The sequence below is a fragment of the Balaenoptera borealis genome (genome assembly GCF_965194805.1).
Source record: "Balaenoptera borealis genome assembly, chromosome: 20".
NCBI classification, from domain to species: Eukaryota; Metazoa; Chordata; class Mammalia; order Artiodactyla; family Balaenopteridae; genus Balaenoptera; species Balaenoptera borealis.
The window spans coordinates 25,851,659-25,875,157 of record NC_138879.1 but is presented as its reverse complement, the minus strand read 5'-3'; the positions used below and the strand labels follow the sequence as shown (position 1 = coordinate 25,875,157).

Genomic DNA, 23,499 nt, shown 5'->3' with positions numbered 1-23,499 from the left:
TGGCTTGTGGGCTCTAGAGCTCAGGCTCAGTAGTTGTGGCACATGGGCTTCGTTGCTCCGTGGCATGTGGGATCTTCCTGGACCAGGGCTCGATCCCATGTCCCCTGCATTGGCAGGTGGATTCTTAGCCACTGTGCCACCAGGGAAGCCCTAAGTTAATTTATTTTATTTATTTATTTTTGGCTGTGTTGGGTCTTCATTACTGTGTGGGCTTTCTCTAGTTGCAGCTAGCAGGGGCTACTCTTCTTTGCAGTGCGCGGGCTTCTCACTGTGGTGGCTTCTTTTATCGTGGAGCATGGGCTTTAGGCGCACAGACTTCAATAGTTGTGGCGCGCGGGCTGTGGAGTGCAGGCTCAGTAGTTGTGGCACACGGGCTTGGTTGTTCCACGGCATGTGGGATCTTCCCGGACCAGGTCTCGAACCCGTGTCCCCTGCATTGGCAGGCGGATTTTTAACCACTGTGCCACCAGGGAAGTCCCCCATTTTCTTTCTTTCTTTCTTTCTTTTTTTTAAAATTAATTTTTTTTTTTAATTTATTTTTTGTTTTTGGCTGCGTTGGGTCTTGCTGTGCGCAGGCTTTCTCTAGTTGCAGCGAGCAGGGGCTACTCTTCGTTGCAGTGCGCGGGCTTCTCACTGCAGTGGCTTCTCTTGTTGCAGAGCATGGACTCTAGGCGCGTGGGCTTCAGTAGTTGTGGCACGTGGGCTCAGTAGTTGTGGCTCGCAGGCTCTAGAGCACAGGCTCAGTAGTTGTGGTGCACGGGCTTAGTTGCTCCATGGGCTGTGGGATCTTCCCGGACCAGGGCTCGAACCCATGTCCCCTGCATTGGCAGGCGGATTCTTAACCACTGGACCACCAGGGAAGTCCCCCCCATTTTCTTTAAATAACAACTTTATTGAGATATATTTACATACATAAAGTTCACCCTTTTAGTGTACAATTCAGTAGTTTTAGTTTATTCATGAAGTTGTGCAGCCACCTATCACCACAGTCAATTCTAGAATGTTTTCTTCACCCCCAAAGAAACCTTGTGCCCATTAGCTGTGACTCCCCATTTTCCCCAACCCCCAGCCCTTGGCAACCACTGTCTACCTTATGTGTCTATGGATTTGCATATTCTGGACATTTCACAGAAACGCAGTCAGTCATACAGTATGTGGTCTTTTGTGACTGACGTCTTTCATGTAGTACATTTTCACGGTGTGTCCGTGTTGTAGTGTGTATCAGCACTTAATTCCTTTCTACGGCCGAATAATATTTCTTTGTATGGATAGACCTCCTGTTGTTGTCCATTCATTTTTGTTTACCTGTTCATGCCCTTCATTTCCCTTTCCCACTCTTTTCCAGTTGCTGCTTTCTCCCAAGATCGGGCAGGAGGAGCTCTCTCTCACCGCCTCCCGGGGAAGAAAAGGACAATTTCGAGGTGTGGGCTCCTGTTGTTGACTCTGAGGCTCCTTCCTTGGAGAGCCCCCCTCTCCCACCTCCTTCCTTTCCGTCATGCTGTGGTTTTGCAAGACCTGATGAGGGAATCTCTGCTCCTCAGCCTGTGAGGAGGGCCATGGGAGGGGACCGTGCAGTGCGTTTGGATCCTGGTCAGTTGGAAACAGTTTTGGAAAAGTGAGCTCTGCTTGGAGCTCTGGGTTCTGCTCTGAGGCGGATGAAGGAGATATGGGCCAGGAGACTTGCTCGGGTGGGGCTGGGCCCAGGCCGGTGGTGGGGAGGCTGGGCTGCTTCGTGTCTTACCATGGCCTCTGCTCGCGTTGGTTGCGTGGAGGTCGGTGACAACTCGTAAAGCTTCTTCCATAGAAATAGACACTGTTCGGATGTTTATAAGTTGAGCACAAGGCCTAGGGGTTGTTGGTTCTGAACCAAACCCCATATTTACTCTCCTGGGAGCTGAATTTCTTTAGATGTTTGTAAACGGGCCTAGGAGCACTGTCTCAGGTGACTGGTTTTGGGGACCTGTAGGTGGCAGATTTTAAGCTGCCATATCGAATATTGTTCAACAGAAATGCTTGTGTCATTGTATTCCCACTGGCTCTATTTTTGCTGCAGCCCCTGGAGCACTTGGTTTCTGGGAGGCTGGCCTCTTGCCTACCTCCTTGCATGGACAGGGGGGGTGAATATTCTCCCACCTCCTTGCTTTTCCTCCACTAATATCACTGAATGGAACGGTGCTGTGACTCCTGTCACTGGGGTTTCCTGCGCATCCCAGGACCTCGGCCTGGCTGTATGGGGCCAAGACCCATGAAATAGCTCATGGCCATCCACGAAAGAGAAGGGTTTGGTCACAGCCATAGGAAAGGGACCGGTTCAGGGGCTTTGTTTTGGGAAGGATGCCCTGGGCTGTCACCGTCTCTCTGGTTATAAAGCGGAGACGCGTCTGTCTTCTCTGCAGGGTAAGCATGGGCTCCTTTCTTTTTTGAATCCTTTTCTTCTCCCTTAGTAACAGCTCCCTGCCCCCAGGCTTCAGCCACCGCGTGTCCCTCTGCTGTGTTGCCGTATGTTCAATCCAGTGGGGTGTAGGGGCTTTGTTTCTGCCTGGAGAGAGGGCTCTGGGGATGGAGATGAGGAACAACACGCCTTCCTTCAGACAATGAGGCATTCTGCCCTCCTGCTGCCATAATTCTCTCCTCTGAGAGCCAGAGCTGGTAGGAGATGAGTGCCGCTGGCATTCTGCCCTGCTCTGCCCTTGGGTTTGTGTGCGTGGTTCTTCCCCTTCTCGCCCACTCCTCCCTCCTCTGGCCATCGCACCCTGTCTCTGGGCTCTTTTACTACCAGCCTATGCTGTGGGACTGTCATGGCATTTAGTTCAGAGTTGAGGGGTTTTGGCCTGAAATAAAATTCAAGTATTTAAGACTGTTGTTGGAATTGGTGTCTAACAAGCTGTAGCAGTGGAGGAGGGAGTGAGGGCTGGCAGTAGTTACTTTCATAAATCATGAATTTATCAGCGTGGAAATAATGGTTCAGAACCGTGCATCGCAGCTCTCCTGCATTGTGTGTGCAGCTCAAGTTCACCACTGGAGGAAGAATTGCCTTCCAAAGAGTCAGGATCCAGCTCCTCTCACAGTTATGGGCACGAACCTTGTTAGGTATAATTTACCTGATGCTGCTACCATCCTCGCGGCCTGTCTGAGGTGCCAGGTGCTGAAAGAGAAATAAAGTTTGTCAACAGGCAGATGCGGAGCCCTTGCTGGGACTCATTTCTCTTTCCTGCCCGCCTCCCCTGGGTCTCTCCTTTATATGATGCAGCAGAGCAAGGCGAGGATAGAAAACCTACAGAGGCAAATCCAAAATGTCAAAAGAAGTTCATTTAAAAGGGGAAAAAAGCTCCATACACAAACCTCACAGAAACCCGACAGATGCTAAGCTAATGGCATCCACTCTTCCGATTGGTGGGGATGACTCATGAATATTAATGAGCCCAATGCTCCAAATGGTGCAGCTGTGAACCCAGCTGTGCTTGAAGCTCTCTGATTTCAAAACTTCCAGACAGGAGCCGGAGGTGGTCTGTGTCAATTCCCTACTCAGCCAAAAAACAGCAAGCTGGGTTGGCCTTCTTCTGTTCACTCCTTTTCTTCCTGGAGTTGGTGCTCAGCAGCTAATTCTGCCAGCAGGGTAGGCTGCTGGGACAGCAGGAGCTGCTCAAAGACACGGATGCCATTTTTCTGACTCTTGGCTTTTTTAATGATCCATTATCAGCAGTGCATACAACAGCACCTCAGTTAATCTAAGGCCAGGCACCATCCCTGCACTGTCTTGTGCAGAGTTGAGTGTAGACCATGGAAAGAGATGTCCTGAGAGGGGAAGAGTTTTTCTAGTAACATGGGCCTGGAATTACCAGAAAAACAGCAAAGATGGATTTTCCTCTTCATCTAGGCAGTGCCATCTGCCTCCCATTTTGCTCTGTCCCTGTGTGTACTAAGGGCTGCCACCATGGCTGATGACCTCTGTAGGGAAGATAGGGAACTACTGGGGGGAGTGGCCTACTGAGCTGTTTTGTAGAATGGAAGTATTTTTGGTTAGAATTTGGGTTTGAAGTAGGTTCTGTGCCTGACTTATAGTCACCTAATTTTTTTTTTTTTTTTTTTTTTGGCTGTGCCGTGTGTCATCTTAGTTCTCTGACCAGGGGTTGAACCTGTGCCCCTTGCAGTGGAAGCACAGAGTCCTAACCACTGGACTGCCAGGGAATTCCCTAGTCACCTTTCTTCTGACAGCTAGTTCCGTGGTCCAAGTCTAGTCATCTCCTGTTACCCAGGATAAGTGATTCCAATCTCATGGGTTTCCTTTTGTTTGGTGGAAGTGTGTGTGTGTGTGTGTGTGTGTGTGTAGGAGGAGATGGGTTTTCTTGTGTGGACGTAATAAGTTTCATATGCATCTTTTTTTTTTTTAAATAAATTTATTTATTTATTTATTTTTGGCTGTGTTGGGTCTTCATTGCTGTGTGCAGCCTCCTCATCGTGGTGGCTTCTCTTGTTACGGAGCACGGGCTTCAGTAGTTGTGGCTCACAGGCTCTAGAGCACGGGCTCAGTAGTTGTGGCACACCGGCTTAGTTGCTCCGCGGCATGTGGGATCTTCCCGGACCAGGGCTCAAACCCATGTCCCCTGCATTGGCAGGCGGATTCTTAACCACTGCGCCACCAGGGAAGCCCCATATGCATCATTTTATTTGACCACAGTGCCCAGTGAGGAGGGCAGGGCAAGTATGACACTCATTTTCTAGCTGAGGAAACTGAGCTGAGCATGGTTTTTAAAAAGCATGTTTTTAGATGGTGGTAGAATATATTCATGTAAGAGGTACTTTCCAAGCTCTGTAAAACAAGGTGTTTTCTTCCCCCCCACAAAAAAAATTAAAAAAAAAAAAAGCTAGAATAAACCCACCACTATTCAAGGAGGGAAAAAAAAAAAAATCCCCCTGCAGAGCTTTTCAGAGTTGTTCTCAGAAATCAGAGCTCCTCCACAGTCCAAGGTTTTCTAACTGCTAAGGCCTTAGAGCCACATCAAGTCCCAGGCTCCTCGTAGCCTGTCTGGTATCTTTGCTTAAGAGGTGATCGTGACTTTAACAGTCTGATTGGACATTAAGTTAGCTCCACGTTTGTGAATTTGTTTACATGCCTCAGCTCTTGCTGAATATTCTTAACACCCCAGGGGTGGGGAGGGCAGTAAGCCAGGAGGATGTGAGGTTGGAGGTAGTAATGGAAACGGACCAGCTCCTGGCCTGCCTCACAGAGGTCGCAGGAGCGTTCAGTCGGGGGCTGGAGTGGCTTCTGCGGATTTATGTGCAAGCAGCCGGCTGAGGCACAGCTAAAGCCAAGCAGATAACGACCACAGCGTGAGGTCCTGACGCCCTCAGTTGCGCCTGGGCAGTGATCCTAAGCCACCTCCCTGGGCGGTCGTCTGCCAGCAGGGACTCAGCTCTTCAGGGAGAACGTCACCTGGCTCAAGGTAACCTTTCTTTGAACTGTGGATGAGTGTCCCTCTTCCTGTTCTCTTTACCAGTATACCTTCTTTCCTGACGGTTTCCTCAATCTCCTCAATCTGCTTTGGAAACCCACCTCCCCTCCCCCCGCTCCTGTCTCTCGTCTGCTCCCTGCCCCACCTCTGCTCCCTGCCCCACCTCTTCTCTCTAAGGAACTGTTTTGGGCACTGCTACAAAGACCAGATATGCGTTTGGCTTACCAGCAGGGCAGCAGGAGCCAGTCCTAGCATCTTCTAGAGAAATAACTTACTGGGGAAAACCAGTTCCACCTTAGTAATGGCTGGATTTGGAGCTGGAAAGCTGGAACCTCAAATCTCAAGATAAATAAACACGGACCATTTATGTTCAAAAGGATAAAAGGTGCTACATTTTTAGGAGACAGAGTGCTCCTGACTCAGTGAGCAGAGTCAATAATTTACTTCCCTTCCATTCAGGGGAGACCTGGTCCACTTCCACAAGCAAAAGAGGAGAACAAGGGTACTGACACAGCAGTGAAAGAGGCATGAATGGTAAGTAGGGCGAGATGGTGAAGCTACAGTGTGAGGACGAAGGGACTACCTGAAAGTCTTCAAGGGTTTTTCCCCAGAAGGGCAGTGACATGAGGTGCTTCTGTAAGCTTTGGATTATGGGAAGCCACCAGCCAAAATTTCTTATCATCTGTGGCTGTCAAGTCCCTCCTTCCTGTTTTCAGTCAAGCACTTTTTCCTTCAAACCATCCTTTCGAAGGGGCCAGCTCGTTAGATCCTTTGTAAGTGCTCTAGCTCTGTGTGTGTCCCTTCCCCTGGTGGCCTTGTTGGTGTGGGAAGCCAGGCCCACCAGCAGCCTGACCCGAAGCCCTCCAGCAGAAGGCCCAGAATAGTGAGAGCCTGTGGTGGTTCGTTGGAGGCAATGCAACCTGCCTGCTATAAGCTACGAGACTTAGATATATTCTACCAATTAGGGCACATCTGTTAGCAGTGCTGAAAGGCCGGCACTGTCTCTTTAAGAGCCATCCCACTCCTCTCCTTGAGTGATGAGGGCTGGGGGCACAAGGGAGTCAGATGCTGATTAAACAGTCCTACTGCCGAGCTCTGTTAGAAAATTACTGTAATTATGATCTAGTCCCAGCAGAGGGATGAGTTCCAATCCTGCTAATAACCCTTCCAGGTGCCTCAGATTCAGGGCCCATGGGAGGCAGCATGGATAGGCTCTGGCTGGCAGCAGGGCCAGCGAAGGCCCTCCTGTCTTGCCTCTGCAGGCAAAGACAACAAAGGCACTGGACCCCTCATCCTCTCTTGGCAGTGGGTTTTGGTTGTGTTTTGTTTTATTTTTTTGATTCTTGACAGAGCTCCTGGGAGTCATTTTGTATGAGAGAACTTTCCCCTAAACTAACACGAAGGACCAGGAAAATCACAGTCGCGAGATGAGTGTCCTGACTCCCCACTTCTGCCCCGATCCGCAGCTGGCACCACACCAGTCCCACACAAAGCGCAGGGAACCAGCGCAGGCCCTTGCACTGCAGCTGCTTCTACACTGTTTCTATGAACCTGGGTTTCTTGCTCCGAAGTAGTACACAGTGTTAAACTCAGTTCTGATCGAGACTTTCAGGGCTCCCCTTTTAGGTGTCTGCTACAGAAACAGGAAAAAGGATAGTTACCACAGGGACTCGCTGTGATGCAGCTCTCTAAATCGGCAAGCACTGGTTTATTCATTTGAAAACATCATTCTTGTAGTGCAAATCTGCAGCAATGCAGGAGAGCAAATCTCAGATCCCTGTGGAGCATGGCGGCTGGCTTGCTGGTTCTTAAACCCTGAGGAATTCATGACATTTATACTCTCTGTCTTCCCAACTTCATAAGCCTCTCTCTGTCACTGTAATCCAGTAGCTAAAGCCCAGACTTCTAGAAGGCAGGGCAGTTTCTCTGTACTTGGCCCTAAGCACACCCAAATGCCCTGAGACAATGGTTCTTCACCAGGGGTGGTTTTGTTCCCAGGGCACGTTTGACAATATCTAGAGACATTTTGGTTGTCAGAATGGGTGGGGGGTTTGAGGGGAGTAGTACCGGCATCTAGTGGGTAGAGGCCAGATGCTGCTGAACATCCTACAGTGCCCCAAGAACATAAAACTACCTGGCCCCAAATGTCAGTAGTGCCAGGTTGAGCAGCCCTGTACTAATAGAATGAGGCAATAAGCTCTAAATCCCCCCTTCCCGCCAAACCTCCAATGCACTGCTTTGATCGCAGATCTCCAGATGGCAGGTGCTTTCCTGGAGGTGGAATATATTAATGACAGGCTTAGCAGGGTACCCACCATGGGAGGCATCCAGTATATGTAGGTGGTGTGCATGTGCCACCTTGGTGATTCAGGGCAGAGCAATGCCAGTGCCTGACCGTGGTTAAAAGGGAGGTTTTGTATTCTGTTTTCTGTTCCATGATCGCATGTGGGGCATAAAAGGTGCCCAGCTGCTCACCATCAGGCTAAGAGTGTCTACAGTGGACCCAGATGCCTTCTTTGAGGACCAGCACTAGAAGACTCTTGGAGCTAACTCCCGTAGCAGGAGGCAGGGAAGTGGCATACTATTGCCCAGTGCCACAGAAATGCTTCCCTCAGTGGCACTCTGCCAGGTGGCGGGTGGTGATGGGCCCCATGAGGGAACTGAACACACACAGCTGCTGATGACCAGCCAGCGCCCGAGCAGCTTGATGCCAGAGACACCAGGTCTCTTGGAACAGCCTGGGCATCAGGAAACGAAAGCCTAGTTGGCAGGGTTTGCCTAGAAGCCAGGCGCCTGCAGGGGAGAGGACTTCATTAGGAGGGGTGTTGCCACGCATCAGCTGGGAGAACCAGGCTGTCTCCATCTACTGCCCACTCTCCTGGTGACTAGGCAGCCCAGTTTGCCTTGTTTTCAGGGTGACCACTCATCCTGGTTTACACCTACGGCCATGGCATCCTTATTAATAATGCCCCCTTTCATTCTCAAAAGTGTCTCCATTTGGAAAATAAACTACATAGTTGCCTGTTAATTGTATTTTAGCTTCCTCTAATACTATAGTTTTTTGCGGGGCGGGGGCATCATATTTAGAAAAGATATTGGTGCAAAATAGGCTGCATCTTAAAATATATCACTAATTGAATCTCAAGAGTTGCAAAAGGGTGGTCATCAGTTCATACTAACTGAAAAGAAAAAGAAAAAAAAAAACGAAAAACATGTTTTCTGAACAGTGTTTGATAGGAGAATAGGGAGAATAATTCAAATCCCTTGAAGAAGAAAAATCTCTTTAGTTTTACGTTTCAGGCTCCCTACCCGATCTGTGTAAATTCTAATGGGAAATGAAATAGCTGGGCAGGAGGGAGGGGGAAGCAAGGGACTGTGGTAATCCACAAACTAGAAAATTAGTTTGAGTCACTGGGCTGTGTAGCAGGGATAATCCTCTATGTAGACGGCTGCTTTTTCTAAAGTCAGCTCCACAGATTTTGCTGGTGCTCTGGGAGTTAGCAAATCAGTGCCACTCAAGATTTGTCCTTCCAGAGTCGCTCCTGGTGGAGAGACCTGCAGGGAGAGCTTCCCTTTGGTCAAAGGTTAAAGCACCTCTGTCCCTGACATTCAAGAGTTTTGTTCTCAAGATGAGAAGGAACAAAAGAAAAAAAAAAAAGAAGGAGGAACATACAAACATACGTTGGATTCTTTTTTTCCTTTCTTGCTTCTCTTCAACTCCCTCTTACTCAGACTGGTTTATGAAGGCAGGACTGCCCCCCACTTCCCAGCCCACCCCCAACACAGACACATGCTTTATGACACCACTGCTTTATTGTGATGTAAGTGACTGGTGTGAAATGTGGATTTTGGAGATGTGTCACTGGAGGTGTCTCACTGCAACAGAACTCAAGCAATTCAATAAGCAGAGCAGCAGCCTGAGATTTTCAGGAGTCCCTCATTTCATTTCCTCTTCAACAGCAGATTTTGTGTGATTTTTGTTCAAGTCACCACCTTTCAGAGCCTCAGTTTTGCCACTTGCAAAGACTAACTGATTACAAATAAGGTGGTGCAACTGAGCAAGCTAAAGTGCTAAAAAAGTTAAGGATAACTTGAAATCTAGGCTATCGCTTACATATTATGTTTAGATAAAGTATCTAACAGGAGGGAGGACATTTAGTTGGCCCCTCTTTAAATAGAGTCAAAATGTCTGGGTTTAGGGAATGAGACTTAATAGGAATTCTCTTCTCTTTCCCATTTTTATTCACCAGAGGCAAAAGATGTCATTGGTTTTGAATTAAATACAGATTTCTAAGAGACATAACAGACCATTGTGTGGGAAAATTTAATACTGAGGTAATTGTAAAACAATGTCTATGCTATTTTGCTATATGGATGACAGAGGAAACACACTGGAAAAATGTATTTTTAATGAAATGTAGCTGAAAGATTGCTTTCAGAGCATTTAGTATTCTCAGATTATCAGCTTGGATGAGGCAGGCCAAACTGTACCCACCTTAGGTCAGGTTATCCAGTGGAAGTCAGTAAGTTCTGTGTAAATTACTATTTATCTGTGAAGGGCACATATGCATTTGCTTCTTAAACATAGGATTTTAGCTTTCTTATTTTCTCTCCTTTACATAATATCAAGGAAGGAAAAGGGCCTCCCACCTCTTAACCCTCTCCAGTTTTCATGTGCTAGAGCAATTAGTGGCTGTTAAGAAGCCATCCTACATATAATGTGGTTCGTTAAGTGGTCTAATGCCCCAGTTATCCAGTTAGTCACAGGCAGTAAGGTGGGGATTTGGTTAGTGGAGTCAAACAGAGAAGCAGTAATCTGATTAGCCAGTTGCTTTCTGAGGCTGTTGGCTAAGATGGTGGCTGTGGAATTGAGCAGGTCTGCTGGGTGAGGTTTAGCTTCAGGCAGACTGTAGGAATCCACTACTTCCCAGAGGTCTCCTTTAGAACTTGCCCTTAACAGAGAATGCCCTTTGTCTGTAGATAGTCTCAAACTTGCACTATCTTTTCCAGCATGTTGTAAGGTCAGAAATAGCCAGATGGCTATGGACCAGATTCCCAATTAGTCCATTTGTTTATATCTTTTAGGGCCAATCTACTTTTTCCTCTTAAGTTTTACAGCTAGAATGTGAGTGTGGTGCAGTAGACTGAGGTGCCAAAAGACCTTTGCAGTTTGGCAAGTGGTTGGTTTCCTCAGGTCTGGAGGTATAGAAAGGACTATTGCACTAAGGGGGTTTTGTTTTAAATACTGGAAGCCAATGGCCATGCCACTGAGAGAGTGTTGAACTGTGCAGAGTGGAGAAGTACCTGACCTTGCTCCTTTTTCATTCCCCTTCTTACCGGGCCCCAGATACCCCCTCTTCCTCTTCTGGTTTCCCCTTTTCTGGTGTCTTAGTCATGGAGTGGTGGCACAGTGGTATTCTCTCCTGTTAGCCACCCAGCCTTCCAGACTTGGGTCCCTGAGGGTTCTCTAGGGAGGGAGCAGTTGGGCACAGAGGGGTTTCTGTTTGCTCCTTCCATTAACCACTTTAACAATGCCCATTGTCTTTACCTGTAGGCTGGGATTGGTGCAAAGTTTCCTAAAACGAAAGGCAATTGGTTCCCTTTGGTTCATCTGCTCATCTGCTGCCACCTAGTGGTTGCTTCTCCTTTGGCACCCTGTGTAAAGTGGAGGGGATGTTATGGACAGTTCTGTAGTGCCTTTTCTCTCTTTTTTTCCCCCTCCCAGACTTAAATTGTCCCCTTTTGTTACTTCTTTACCCATCACGTATAACAAAGCTTTCTTTTGTTTTACTCCTGGGTCAGAAAAATCTGGAAATGAATAGATGGCATAGGATCTTTTGAGAAACTTGGAATCCACTGACAACATCCCTGTTTGCTCCCAGTTTCTCTCTTTGGTGACATGAAATGGTGTCTTACTGCAGGGCTATGATATGGTTGTTAAGAGGTGAGGAAGGCTACTGCCAAGCCAGGACAGCTCTGAATAGAATAGGCAGCTTCGAAGATAAAATTTCTATAGCTGCTCAGTCGCCCATCTCTCACAATTTCTTGTGTAGAAAGTCAGGCAATAATAATACCTAAACCTTACTGAGCAGTTACTATGTGCCAGGTGGTGTTCCAGGTACATTACACGTTAACTCCTTTAATCTCCTAATGACCTGGTGAGATGAAGTATACCCCTTCTAAGGTGAGGAAATTGTGGCGTAAAAGGTCAAGTAACTTGCTCTTAGAGAACATATGTAGTATACAGGGAACTGGGACTTATTTCCAGGTTGTCTGGTCCTAAAGTTTATGTTTTTTTTTTTCTGGGCTGCGCCTCGCGGCTTGGGGAATCTTAGTTCTGGCGACCAGGGATTAAACCCACCCCAGCAGTGAAAGCCTGAGTCCTAACCACTGGACCACCAGCGAATTCCCTCAAAGTTTATGTTCTTTTTTTCTTTTTTAAAGATTTTTTTTTTTTTGGTGTGGACCATTTTCAAAATCTGTATTGAATTTGTTACAATATTGCTTCCGTTTTATGTTTTTTGGTTTTTCGGCTGCGAGGCATGTGGGATCTCAGCTCCTTGACCAGGGATGGAACCCGCACTCTCTGCATTGGAAGGCGAAGTCTCAACCACTGGACCCACCGCCAGGGAAGTCCCAAAGTTTATGTTCTTAACCATTATGTTTTGCTGCCTCTTGAAGGCACAGATAACCCGAGTGCTAGGCACAGGCAACAGGAAAAGGAAACAGGGTCGTATAGACACAAGCCCTCCCCACAGCACTCCCTCAGCCTGCAGGACACAGTGGGGTTGTTAACTGAGGCCCAAAAGGGAACTCTCCCGTGTGCTGACTCCAAGGACTCGCTTCTAGCCCTGTCTCATTTCAGACAGAGTGAACACAAAAGAAAAAATAACAAGTAGGCAATGAAAGGAAGTCTGAGAAGCCAACCAGAAACCGGGCAAGCCTGGGTTCCAGAGATGGTTCTGCCCTGAAAGACAATTGCAAGCCCTCTTCTTTGTCGGGGCTTTTGTTTTCTTTCAGGCTCTCCCTTCCCACTTTGTGGTTTTTGTTTGTTTGTTTGTTTTTGTTTGCTTTTGGCTTCGAGGCATGTGGGATCTTAGTTTCCTGACCAAGGGATTGAACCCACGTCCCTTGCATTGGGAGTGTGGAGTCTTAACCGATGGACCGCCAGGGAAGTCCTCCCTTCCCACTTTGTTTGGAGGTGATAAGAATGCCCAGAGCCAGCATTTTGATACCAGTACAAAAAGAAACACAACACCATCACACAGGGCAAGGAACCAAATCTGAGGTTTATTCGTGCTTTTCAAACCAGCCAAAGCAACCAGCAACTTCTTCCTCCAAAGGTTTCTCTCTCTCTCACCTTCTCTGTGACAAGCCTGTGGAAAAGGCAGAAGTGGGTATGTGGAGATGTTTAGAGATGGGCTCAGCTATGAGGAGGCAGGTTTAGTAACAGGTCTGCTGAAGATGCCTCTTCTCACTTGTCTCATTGGTGGTTTACAGTTACTACACGGTGGGTGTCAGAGACTTGGGTCTCTTCTGTACAGGGGAGAGCCCATGATGTTGGTGGGCTGGCTGGGATAGGGAGCGGGAGCGCTTGATCATCAGTTTCTTCGTAAAGGCAGGATAGAGAGAAGGGTATGTGTCCTAAAGGAGGAAAAATACATAAATTTGCTTTTATGATTCGAAATATAGAAGCTATAAAAGGGCACAGAGTAAAAAGTGTCTCCCTCCTACTCTGTGTCACAGTCATGCTGTTTCTCTGTCGTTGGAGGCAACCAGTGTTATCATCTTTTTCCTTCCAGCGGTAACTCATACGTATATAAGCAATTGGAGACTCCCTCTTTCCACAAATGGAGCGAATTAGACCTACCCTTCACTGCTTTTTTTTTTTAAACTTACCAACATATCTCATAATGTATTCCATGTGTGCAGAGCACTTTTTTTTTTTTTTTTTTTTACTGTGGCATAGTATTCAATTCCCTGAATTACTACAGTTACTTGGCGAGGTCTCTATTGAACATTTAGGTCATTTCCAATGGTTTGCTATTACAAACAACCTTGTGTGTATATCACTTTGCACGTGTGCAAGTGTAACTGTAGGATAAACTCCTAGATGTGGAATTGTTGGGTCAAAGAGAATGAGGAGATAAACAAGTTTGTCATGAAATAAATGACAGAGTGAAGTAGGGTGAATTTATTTAGATTTGACAAAAAAATTCCAAGCCTTTTGCATTCATGGCCTGGAAATGGAGTCCTCATTTGGAAAATCATAAGGTCAAACCTTGAGCGAGAGGCCCGAGCTGGTGCTTCATGATTGTACAGGGGCATCAGAGAGTAAGATCTCTCCTTATGTATTTTCCTAGATGAACCACTCAACTGCTGATGCACACTAGAGTGGGCCCTGATCTGAAAGATTCCAAGGCCAGTTTGTATCACTGTCACACATAACATCCTTCACCCCATCAATAAAGGCTGCTTCCATTTCAGGCCAGAAGATGGAGCTAGTGATATCATGCTAGCCTTGGTGTCCTCCATCACCATCCTAATTCTAATCCTATTGTTACCCCACCCAAAGCAAGCACTCACTCCCTGTTTTAAAGTATGATGTGGTTCTTGCTGATAAAATGCAATCCATATTCTTTGTTACCTAAAAGTTAATTTGATTATGTTCCATAGGAATCCTCATACTGGATTCCTAATCTTTGCCAATCATATTGCAATACATGGGCATTTGGGGGAAATGGTGCTCTGGATTTGAGAGCTGTGCGTAAAGAAACTGAGACCCATCCTTGTGGCACAAATTCCTAATTCTCCAATATTCATTCTCCCTTTTAAATTTATTAGTTCCACCCCCACCCACCCACCCCTGGCCCTATCCTGCCCCACTCCACTTTTAAGCTGGACACAGATTCTACCTAGAAGAAAGCTTTCTTTGCAGCTTGGTGTCTCTGTATGTCCAAGTTCTGGCCAATGGGATGTAAGCAGAAGTGGTGTGTGCAACATCTGTGAAATGTCCTTAAAAGGAGAGGGTGTGCCCTTCTCCTGTCATTTTATCTTTCCTGCTGGGTAGGATACAGACATGATAGCTTGAACTGGAGCATCCATCTTGGGCCATGAGGTAACCTTGGGAATGTTGACCACACACAGTAGGGCAAAAAGAGAAAATACCTGGGACCTAGATACCTTGGATTACTTACCTCCAGATTTTTACAGAAGAGAAAAATAAATTTCTGTGTTCATTAAATCACTGTTATTTTGAGTTTTCTGTCACATGTAGTTGAACCTAATCCTGACTGACACAGTCCCCCAATTTAGGAAAAACAATTACAGCCTTATCTTCTTTCAATGGTGAATTACCAGCATCACTTTTGGAAATGAAGAAAAGCTACTTCACTGGCAACTCTCATTCTTCACAAAGAAACGAAGGTATGGCCAACAAATTCATTGGCAATAGTTCTGATACCTGGGCTTCATCTTTCTTCCACTTCAAAGGCGGTGGTGAGATACTCCTTTGGAACAATCCCAATGAGGCTGTTCAGTTCTCCAACCCACCAGCCATACATGTTATATTCCTGAAAAATGACAAGAGGATGGTTTCAGTTGGAATTTAGCCATGCTTCTGTTAATCTTTGTTAATCTGTTAAATGATCACGTGGGAGATTCTGTTGGGTGGTTTCTTTGTAGACACTGTCAGTACAACTCATTAACACCCCTGATGGGATTACTAAATTTAAAAGTTATCTAGAAGGAAGAAAAACTGCTTTTCTTTTGCCATCTTTCTGTCTGCATTGTAAATTTAGCACATTTGGTGCCATTGCTGAACCTAAAGAGCATGTCTTTCACCAAGCAGAGTGGAACGGCTCCTTTGGGGAAAGTTGGGCACACCCTAAAATGCCAGAGCACTGAAGTATTCAGGGAGTCAGGTCATAGTTCAAATCAATAATATTTACCAAGCACCTTCTATGTGTAAAGTGTTGAGTTCCCATGAGATGGATGATGAATCAGAACACTGCTTGCTCCCTGGGAGTTTACAGCATAGAGTAATGGGCTTCGGAGTCAGACAGACTGGGATCTCGTCCCCACTTGGTCATTTAGTAGCCATGTGATCGGAGGGTCTCCTGGCTTTAACTACCTCTTCTGTAAGAGTAGGGAGAATATCACCCCTCTGTTGTGGGGAATATAAGTGACGCCGCAGACATAAAAACAATTCAAAGTGCCTGATACATAGTAGGTACTCTAAACATTAGATTCCTCCCCTGGAAGAGGTCAGAGGTTGACAGGTCCATCAATAATGACAGGCAGGACGTAAGAGCCACAGGGAGGGGCAAACAAGAAAGGGAAAGAGAGGGTTTAAAAGAAGGGTTTGAGAGTGGAGCTCACAGGGTTGAGAACGGAGCTCCTTGAATACAGAAGAGCTTCTCAAAAGCACAGCAGATGTTGAACATTATAGGACTATTCCTGAAAGCACTAGAACATGTTTTCCTTCTTTTGAAGGAAGTGAAATTTAGGAATACATGGAAGATATATGTATTCCAGTTCAACTGGATTTGGGTACCATGGAGCCAACTGTCTGCCTTTTGCCCACCCGGCTGCTGAGTTCCAGGAAAAAAAAGAAAACTAGGTTGCTGACACACTAAAATTCTGGTTCAACTGGTTATCTTTTTGTTTCCTTTTGTTAGTGTATCTCCCCTCCTCTAACTCTGCCTCTCCCCTTCCTCTCAGCAGCTGACCTCTTTTCCACCTTCAAAGAGAAAAGAGAAGCCATCAGATCTGTCAACCTTCAGCCACCCAAACAGGAACTTACCTAATGTGCACTTGTAACCCTTCTGCTTTCTTAGAGACCAGGTTCTGAGAAGTCTGACCTCTGCCTCTAATGTAAATGGCTCCTTACGTCAGCATTGAAGTGTGTCAAGTTTCTTTCGTCTTTGAAAATAATTATTTAGTCCCTAATGCATGTCTGCTTCCCATTTTGACTAGTCTATGCTGCCAATTAACAGTCAAATTTATTGAAAGAATTTATTTCACTTACTGCCCCAAGCTCTTGCTTTCTATCCACTCTTCGAGCCACTCTAATCAGGCTTCAGCCTCCGTCATTCCACTTACGCTTCCTATAACCTCCTTATTGCTCAATTTCTATGAGCACTTTTCAATCCTTAATTTACTTGATCTCTCAGCATTGCTGGCACTATGGACCCTTCCTGAAGCATTTTCTTCTTTTAATTTCTATAATTATACTCTCCTGGTTTCCCTCCTACCTCCCTCTCTGGTTGCTTCTTTTCATTCTCCTCATCTTCCTCTATTCCTCCTTTTAATGTGGTTTTCCAGGGTTTCTGTCCTGGCCTTCTTCTGACTTGATGCACTTTCCTTGAGCAATCTTATACACCTCTGTGGTTTAGCCACCATGCCTGTGTAAATGACTCACAACCATAGCTCCAGCCCAGATCTAAGGGTTGGATCCCAGTACCCAAGTGCATGTCCATCAAGCTTCTCAAACTCACTGTGTCCTAAATTTAACCATCATCTTGCCTCTGTATCCATTCCCATTCACAAAGTATCTTGACCACCTGTGTTCTCTGTCTCAGTGAGTGGTACCGCTATGCTTGAGTAACTCAGTTACTCAAGCCAGAAACCCAAGAGTCATTCCCAATTTCACCCTCCTCTTCCAATCAGTCCTTGAGTTCTGTCAATTTCTCTATCCAAAATATTACTGGAATCCATCCACTTCTCTCCATTCCCATTGGCAATAGCCTAGAGTCGTGTCACTGTCTCCTCTCCTGAGGACTACAGAAACAACCTCCAAATTGGTTTCTGTGTCTCCATTCTTGTTCTCCTCCAATCTGTTTTTCATTCTGCAGCCAGAATCTTTCTAAAAGGCACATTGATAATATCATGGCTCTGCTTGAAATCTTAGTGAGTTCCTACAGCCTACTGTCAACTTCTTAAAAAGGTGGGCAAAGCCCTGCATGACCTAGTTCCACTCACTGCCCAGCATTGTCATTTGTCCCCTAAATCTAGTGGACCCTTAGTAAAACAGAACTTGTCTTTGCTACTCCCATGGGCCTCAGGGTCTCTCACCATGGAGCCTCTCCTCTGCATGTTTAGCCTCTACTTCCCTCCTCCCTTCCACAGGGCTGACTCCTAAGCAGCCTTCAGATTTCAATTCCTGAGTCTCTCTGGCCTGTCCAGAAGCTTCTCCTCGCCACTAAGTGAGGGTCCCCGCTCTGTGGTCCACAGCGCTGTGCCCTGTGCTTCCCTGGAAATGAATCATCACGCTGCCTTGTATCTGCCGGCCTTTGTCTCACTGCCAATCACTGGGTGGAAAGTTCTGTGGGAGCTGGGACCTTGTTGGTTTTGTTTGCTCTTGTATTCCTAGCAGTCAGCATGGTGCCTGGCACAGAATGGGGCCCAAAAAACTTTTTGTTAAATGAGGTTATGAAGAAATGAAGGGAACAGTGGGGATTTGTACTCTCAGTTGAGCAGATTTAGTTACAACCAACTCCAAGATATTCCCTGGTGATTGAACTGGTTGTGGCAGGAAGAGAGCAATTGCCTTTGGAGACAGTTTCTCCAAATGGCTCCCTAAATACCATGAAGAGCATCTCAGATGCCATAAGAAGTGAGACTACTGAGCTTATCCTAAAAGGAACAGGGAATTACCTTTTAAAAATCTGTCATAAATAAATGAATGTGTCCACTCCCCTTCCCCACTGTCCCCACAGCACCTTCTCATTGCCCCCCTCCCCCAGGAGGGAGGCCAGCTTCCCCCTACAGTCTGCACTGCTGTATGGGAGATTACCCAGAATTCCTCAGCCTATGCCTGTCAGGACATTTTATTTTATTCTTTTATTATTATTATTTTTTGGCCGCGCCACAAGGCTTGCAGGATCTTAGTTCCCTGACCAGGGATTGAACCCAGGGCTGGCAGTGGAAGTGCCAAGTCCTAACCACTGGACCGCTAGGGAATTCCCACGTCAGGACATTTTAAAGCTCCTCTTGGTACGAGTTACGTTACTGTCCATTTCCCAACACTGAAGTTAAGGCAGTTTCTGCCTTAAGTAAGTTTTCTGGTAGGGTTGCCTTGCATTAGTACGTCGCTGCAATGGCCATGTCGACAGGGCCTTGCTGGGCGGGGGAAACGCATACTCTATCTTAAAAACTCTAGCTTCAGCTCTTCTGCTACCTCATTGGCAGAGGGTGGGCACCACGTTGTCTGACAGTCTTTTGCTTAAAGTCCGCTTGCTTACACATGTGTGAGGTGTGGTCTTCTACTGCCACGTGCTGTCCTCTTCGTCACCTGAGGGGCTCAGCTAGGGCAGTCTCTCCCCAGGGACCGTTCAAGACTTCCGACTCTGACGCACGCTTGGCAGCATCCCCCTTTAGCCGTAAGGCCAGGATCAGGGACGGAGCCTTGGGAAGGTGCTCTCTGCCAACTCGAAGAGGGTGCAGACGGGAAGCAGATGAGGCACAGCAGGACACCTGCAAAGGCCGGCTCCCAGTCAGTGCGCTCTTGCTCGAGGGGAGCACTGACCCTGCCGACCGCAGATGTGGCATTCTCACCACAGTGGTGGGAACCGGGGTGCGTGCAATCAACTCTCTGCCCTTCAAAACAAAAGAGCAAGCAGAAGTGCAAGGAGGATGGCACAGTCTCAAAGACCATATGCATCCTGCTGTGGTAGCCTAGGAGCTTAATCAAAGCACCTACAGGTCTCGGGATCTGACTGTCTTTTCCAGATTTCATCCCTTGGCTGGATATCTGAAAAAGGCTACAGGGCTGAGATGTTTAAAGCATGAATGGGAAATTTCTAGCCTTTTCTTCTCCTATCACTACCCCACCATGCATTGGTCCAGCCCAGTCTGAACACCACGAGGTATTTTAAAATAATTTCTACTTTGATGAATTGCTGGGGAGTCCACAATTGCTCATAATCAAAGGGAGAAAAATGCAAATGAGATCCGGCCGAGAACTATCACCACCAAACGTTTATTTCACTGCGCAGTGCCAAAAAGAATTAAAACAACATTAAACTCACAGCAATCATGTTTAAGCCCTCGTTTCCAAGTGCCAAATTGCACCACTCTGGATCATACAGATGTTCGTTAATTATGCTAATTTTTATTAAACTATTAAAATGGAGAGAGTACTGGCTCAGCCAGGCAGACCCCAGCTCTGAATGAACTCTGCTCTTGTCTAGAGGTGCTAATTTACTGCCTTTTTATTAAGTTGCAGATTCTTGGATTTTAGTTTTGGGATGGCAGAGAGAACTGAATTCCTGGTATCAACATTTTCAATAAAGTTGGACTTCTTTTTGCCCAGGTGTTTGGAAGGACTGACTGGAAAAATGTCTAAGACAGTCCCAGGAGACCTGAAATCCTCAATGCGGAAGTGTTTCTACTTTCAAGGTGGGGATGCACACCTGCAAGTGACAATAATGTTAGGGAATCAGAATTATACAGGCTCCCCACTCCGTAACTCTCTATTCTATACACTGTGTGTGGTAGAGCTAAGATGTTAATTATACAGAATGGTTAAGTGAAGATGATTTGGATAAGAATATAAAAAGCTATTTAAAAAAAAACCAAACCCTTTACATCAGTGCTTGCTTCTTGCCACAAAATCTTTCAAGAAGACTTTCACTCAAAAATAGTATAATGTGTGGCTTGTTCTCGTCATAAATATTTCTGGGCTTGATCAAACATCTGTTTTCCTCAACATCAACCCTGCCCCACCTCCTTGAACCCCTCAGATGAAGGAGTCTTAAAAACGAAGGTTGGCTATTTGGACTCCGTTATCTGGTTGGAGAAGCTATTGGCCTGGATGAGCAGAGTATTGAGGGAATCTGAAATAGGCACAGCGCTCACCATCAGCAACAATCAAAAGTGTTTATGGGGGCTTGCACACTGCCATAAAAGGATTTGTGCTGCTAATCTCCATCAACGAGGAAAAAAACCCCTACCAAACCTGCCATAAAAAGAACAGCAAATTCTATAAACAAAAAGCATTATGGCCACCAACCACGGGCTCGCCGCACAGCTTGACTCTGCCTCCAGTGGTCTCCTATTGCTGTTTATGGCTTCAAGACTATCATGGCCCTTCTCAGTGCTCCTCCTGTCACAGGGCCCTGAGTCCCTGTGTGGCTGCAAATACCCTGTCAGTGGGTGTCAGGGGATATCAGGGGGAAAACCAGCAGGCGCCTATCATAAGCCTTAAAAGAGATTAAATACACTTACTCCATGATTGCTACATATTAATTTCTCTCCTCCCTGCTGGTTCCTATTTGTTTAAGCTCTTCCACGGCTCCCCTGGAGTAGCACAGACATGACCTGGAATGACCATCCAGTCTTGGGCTGAGAATTCAATTTCTAGGCTCAGTGAATCCTAGGCTTTTCCAACAAAAGGAAATCACCATCCTCTAGGGCACAGATTCGTATACTGGAGTCTCTGACCCATGGCCTCTCTGTGGATGGATGTGAAGGGATCTTTGAACTCCTTAAAACTGGTGTAAAATTTGTGTGCATGTGTACATGTGTTTTGTCCCTGGGGTGAGGCCCAGACCTCTCATCAGATTCTCAAAGGGTTTATGAACCCTCTACAGCTGACCAACCAGCACTTTAGGGGGAAAGTACAATGATCTTTATGGCCTGCATCTGCTCTTTGGCCCAGTGTGGCCATTTCACCCCTACCCCCACTTTTAAAAAACAGTGGAAGGAAATCAAGAATCCTGCCATTCTGGGTTTCCAAGGCTTCAGTCTTCCAGCTGCCAAGTCTAATCCTTCTTCAAAGGCTGACCAAGCTTGCTTATCCCTTCTAAGGCCATCTCTTTAACTGTGACTTAAAAGTTGTGGTGTCTTCTTATAGCTTCCATTCAAATCCACATGATGGCTTTTGGAGCAAGCTGCTTGACACTGCTGGTTCCCCTGAGAATGTTCCTAATGGAAATGTTCTCTTTTCACATTGAATTGGGCTTCGATAAGCCTCTGTGGAACAAGATTCACAGAAAATGTCTCATACTTTTATTCTTTTAACCATCAAAGTTCACTATTTCAGTGCTTGTAAACAAGAGACTACCTCTTCAAGGGAACAATCAATCAGCCCCTAACATGAAAGATCAATAAATGCTTCATATATGTATGGGAAAAGCCAATCAATCACAGAATTATTGGTTTATGATTGCTTATTTCTCTTATTAGTGCTTGTACATCATACATTATCGTTAGTAAAGATGGGAAATTTGAATTCCTAAGCAGAGTAGATTGTAATATTCCAAGGTCAGCCAAAAACATCATATTTTTACTCTGGGTTGGCCTACAATTTCTCTACTGAAATCCAGCTTTGGAAATTTAATGCTGTCTGAGGCTATCAAAAGTTATTAAGTAAATTGAGGGCTCTAACTCAGCACCCTTCCAATTGCTGAGAAAAACAATTGCTCACCACAGACAAACAGGTGCCCGTTTTTCAGGACAAATGGTTTTCGGAAGAGATTTTACCAAAGGAGAAAGCAAGTGGTCAGTTGGGTTGACAGTGGATTAGTTCTGTTGGACCTGTGAAAGGATCAGAGCCCAATGCTTGGCTGAAACCTTGGGTAGCTTGGCGGCCTCTCCAGGCTGTTTCACACCAGGTTTTAAGTTCTTGGCAATCATTTTCTCTTTTTTCCATTATTCAGAGTTTTGGTCTATAAATCATAATAAAAATGTATCATTAAATTTGCCTCAGTTGAACTAGTTTTATTTATTGCCGCGTTTCAGGGAACCTGCTAACCTGGACATTGGTAAGACTGGAGCCGGGGCCAGGGATGGGGGGTTTTGAGTCTAAGAAAGGGGACATGGAAAGGCTGGTGGCCAGCGACAGCAGCTGCGGTGGGGGGGGGGGGGGCGGCACATGGCAACAACTCCACAAAGCTCACCCCCGGCAAAGAGCTGAGTGTCCTGAGAAGAGGAATGTGTCAGCTAGATGTAGGGTCTGGGAGCCCTGAGTGCCGGGGACTATTCAGCCTCAAGTCTGAACTGATGTCGTGAACTGGGTGTGAGTGGATAATGACCAAGTCAAGGCTAGGGAGGGGTGCAGGACCCGCGCACAAACTGGACATTGTTGGTGATGGAAGTGTGGGCAAAATACAGAGTGTGCATGACAGAAAAATCATAAGCTGTGAAGGTAAGAGGGAAGGCGGAACAGGGCTATATGGAAAAGAGAAATGAGAAACACACAGCTTGAACTTTGACTAAAAAAGAGAGGAAGGATAAAGGGAAGGTAAACACTTTGCAGACAGGAGAAAGCAAGGTGCCAAGTGCAGAATTCAGGAACAATAGAGACAGCACCATTTCAGAGCTATTAGAATTGTGATACCATGTGAGACTGGCGTATTAATATGTATTCCATAAACTGTGCAGCTCGCAGCTCTGCACCACTCTATTTTGCTCTGACCGCAGTACCAGCCTCAGGCACCACAACACAATTTGGAAACAATGTGACGGAAATGTTTAATCTGCTCGGCCCATCTGTGCTGCGTATTTCTCCAGATCTCCCTGAGAGAGGCGCCTTGAATCTCCACATTGCCTTTAATATTCTCCTAAATCACCTCCCCACTGCACTTCAAGGGCCATTGCTACAATATCACAGGTTCATCTAAAGTGCAGTGGGGGTGGGGTGGGGGGGAGGCGCAGGCCAGGGTATTTTTTATTTTAAAATAATTTCCAGAGATCGTCTTTTTTGCTTCCTTTAAAAAAAGAAGAAAAGTTATTTTACTGTTGCTGTAAGGTTATTGAGGTTGTTCGGTGCAAAACAGGGTAGGATAGAGTGGAATCATTCTCCAAAGAATTATTTTTATTAATCTCGATTCCCTCAATTGGACATGGGAAGGGGTGAGCAGATGCTCCTTTTCTCTTATGTTTTTCTCTTATCCCTGCACCTTGCTATGGTGATGTGTTCATTTGGGGCTGGTGCCTGTCTGCTTTACACTCTGCATCAGGTATCACTTTGACCCTGTCCCGCTCCAAACAAAGCCATCTTGTTCAGGACAGGTATACATTTAGTCCCTGGTCACCATGCCCT

General features: G+C 46.2%; 2 protein-coding genes across 18 annotated transcripts in view; one reads left to right on the top strand and one right to left on the bottom strand.

Annotated features, from left to right (window-relative positions):
- SNX11 (sorting nexin 11) overlaps positions 1–23,499 on the top strand; it is a 51,326-nt gene that overhangs the window by 7,057 nt on the left and 20,770 nt on the right. For 10 of the 16 annotated variants that reach the window (XM_082373201.1, XM_082373204.1, XM_082373200.1 and 7 more), the window contains 3 exons: positions 1,346–1,590; positions 14,814–14,879; positions 16,179–19,668. In XM_082373201.1, the coding sequence (XP_082229327.1) occupies positions 1,346–1,590; positions 14,814–14,879; positions 16,179–16,261 (394 nt within the window). In that variant the 3' untranslated portion in view covers positions 16,262–19,668. Of the gene's footprint in view, positions 1–1,345; positions 2,856–14,813; positions 14,880–16,178; positions 19,669–19,767; positions 21,711–23,499 lie in introns of those variants that run through there. The other 6 variants (XM_082373196.1, XM_082373209.1, XM_082373195.1 and 3 more) reach the window with 5 other exon arrangements.
- Positions 12,725–23,499, bottom strand: part of SKAP1 (src kinase associated phosphoprotein 1) — a 282,155-nt gene continuing 271,380 nt past the window's right edge. For both annotated transcript variants that reach the window (XM_082373185.1, XM_082373186.1), the window contains exons 12-13: positions 14,917–15,025; positions 12,725–13,097 (exon numbers count right to left, since the gene is read on the bottom strand). In XM_082373185.1, the coding sequence (XP_082229311.1) occupies positions 14,924–15,025 (102 nt within the window). In that variant the 3' untranslated portion in view covers positions 12,725–13,097; positions 14,917–14,923. The remainder of the gene's footprint in view (positions 13,098–14,916; positions 15,026–23,499) is intronic.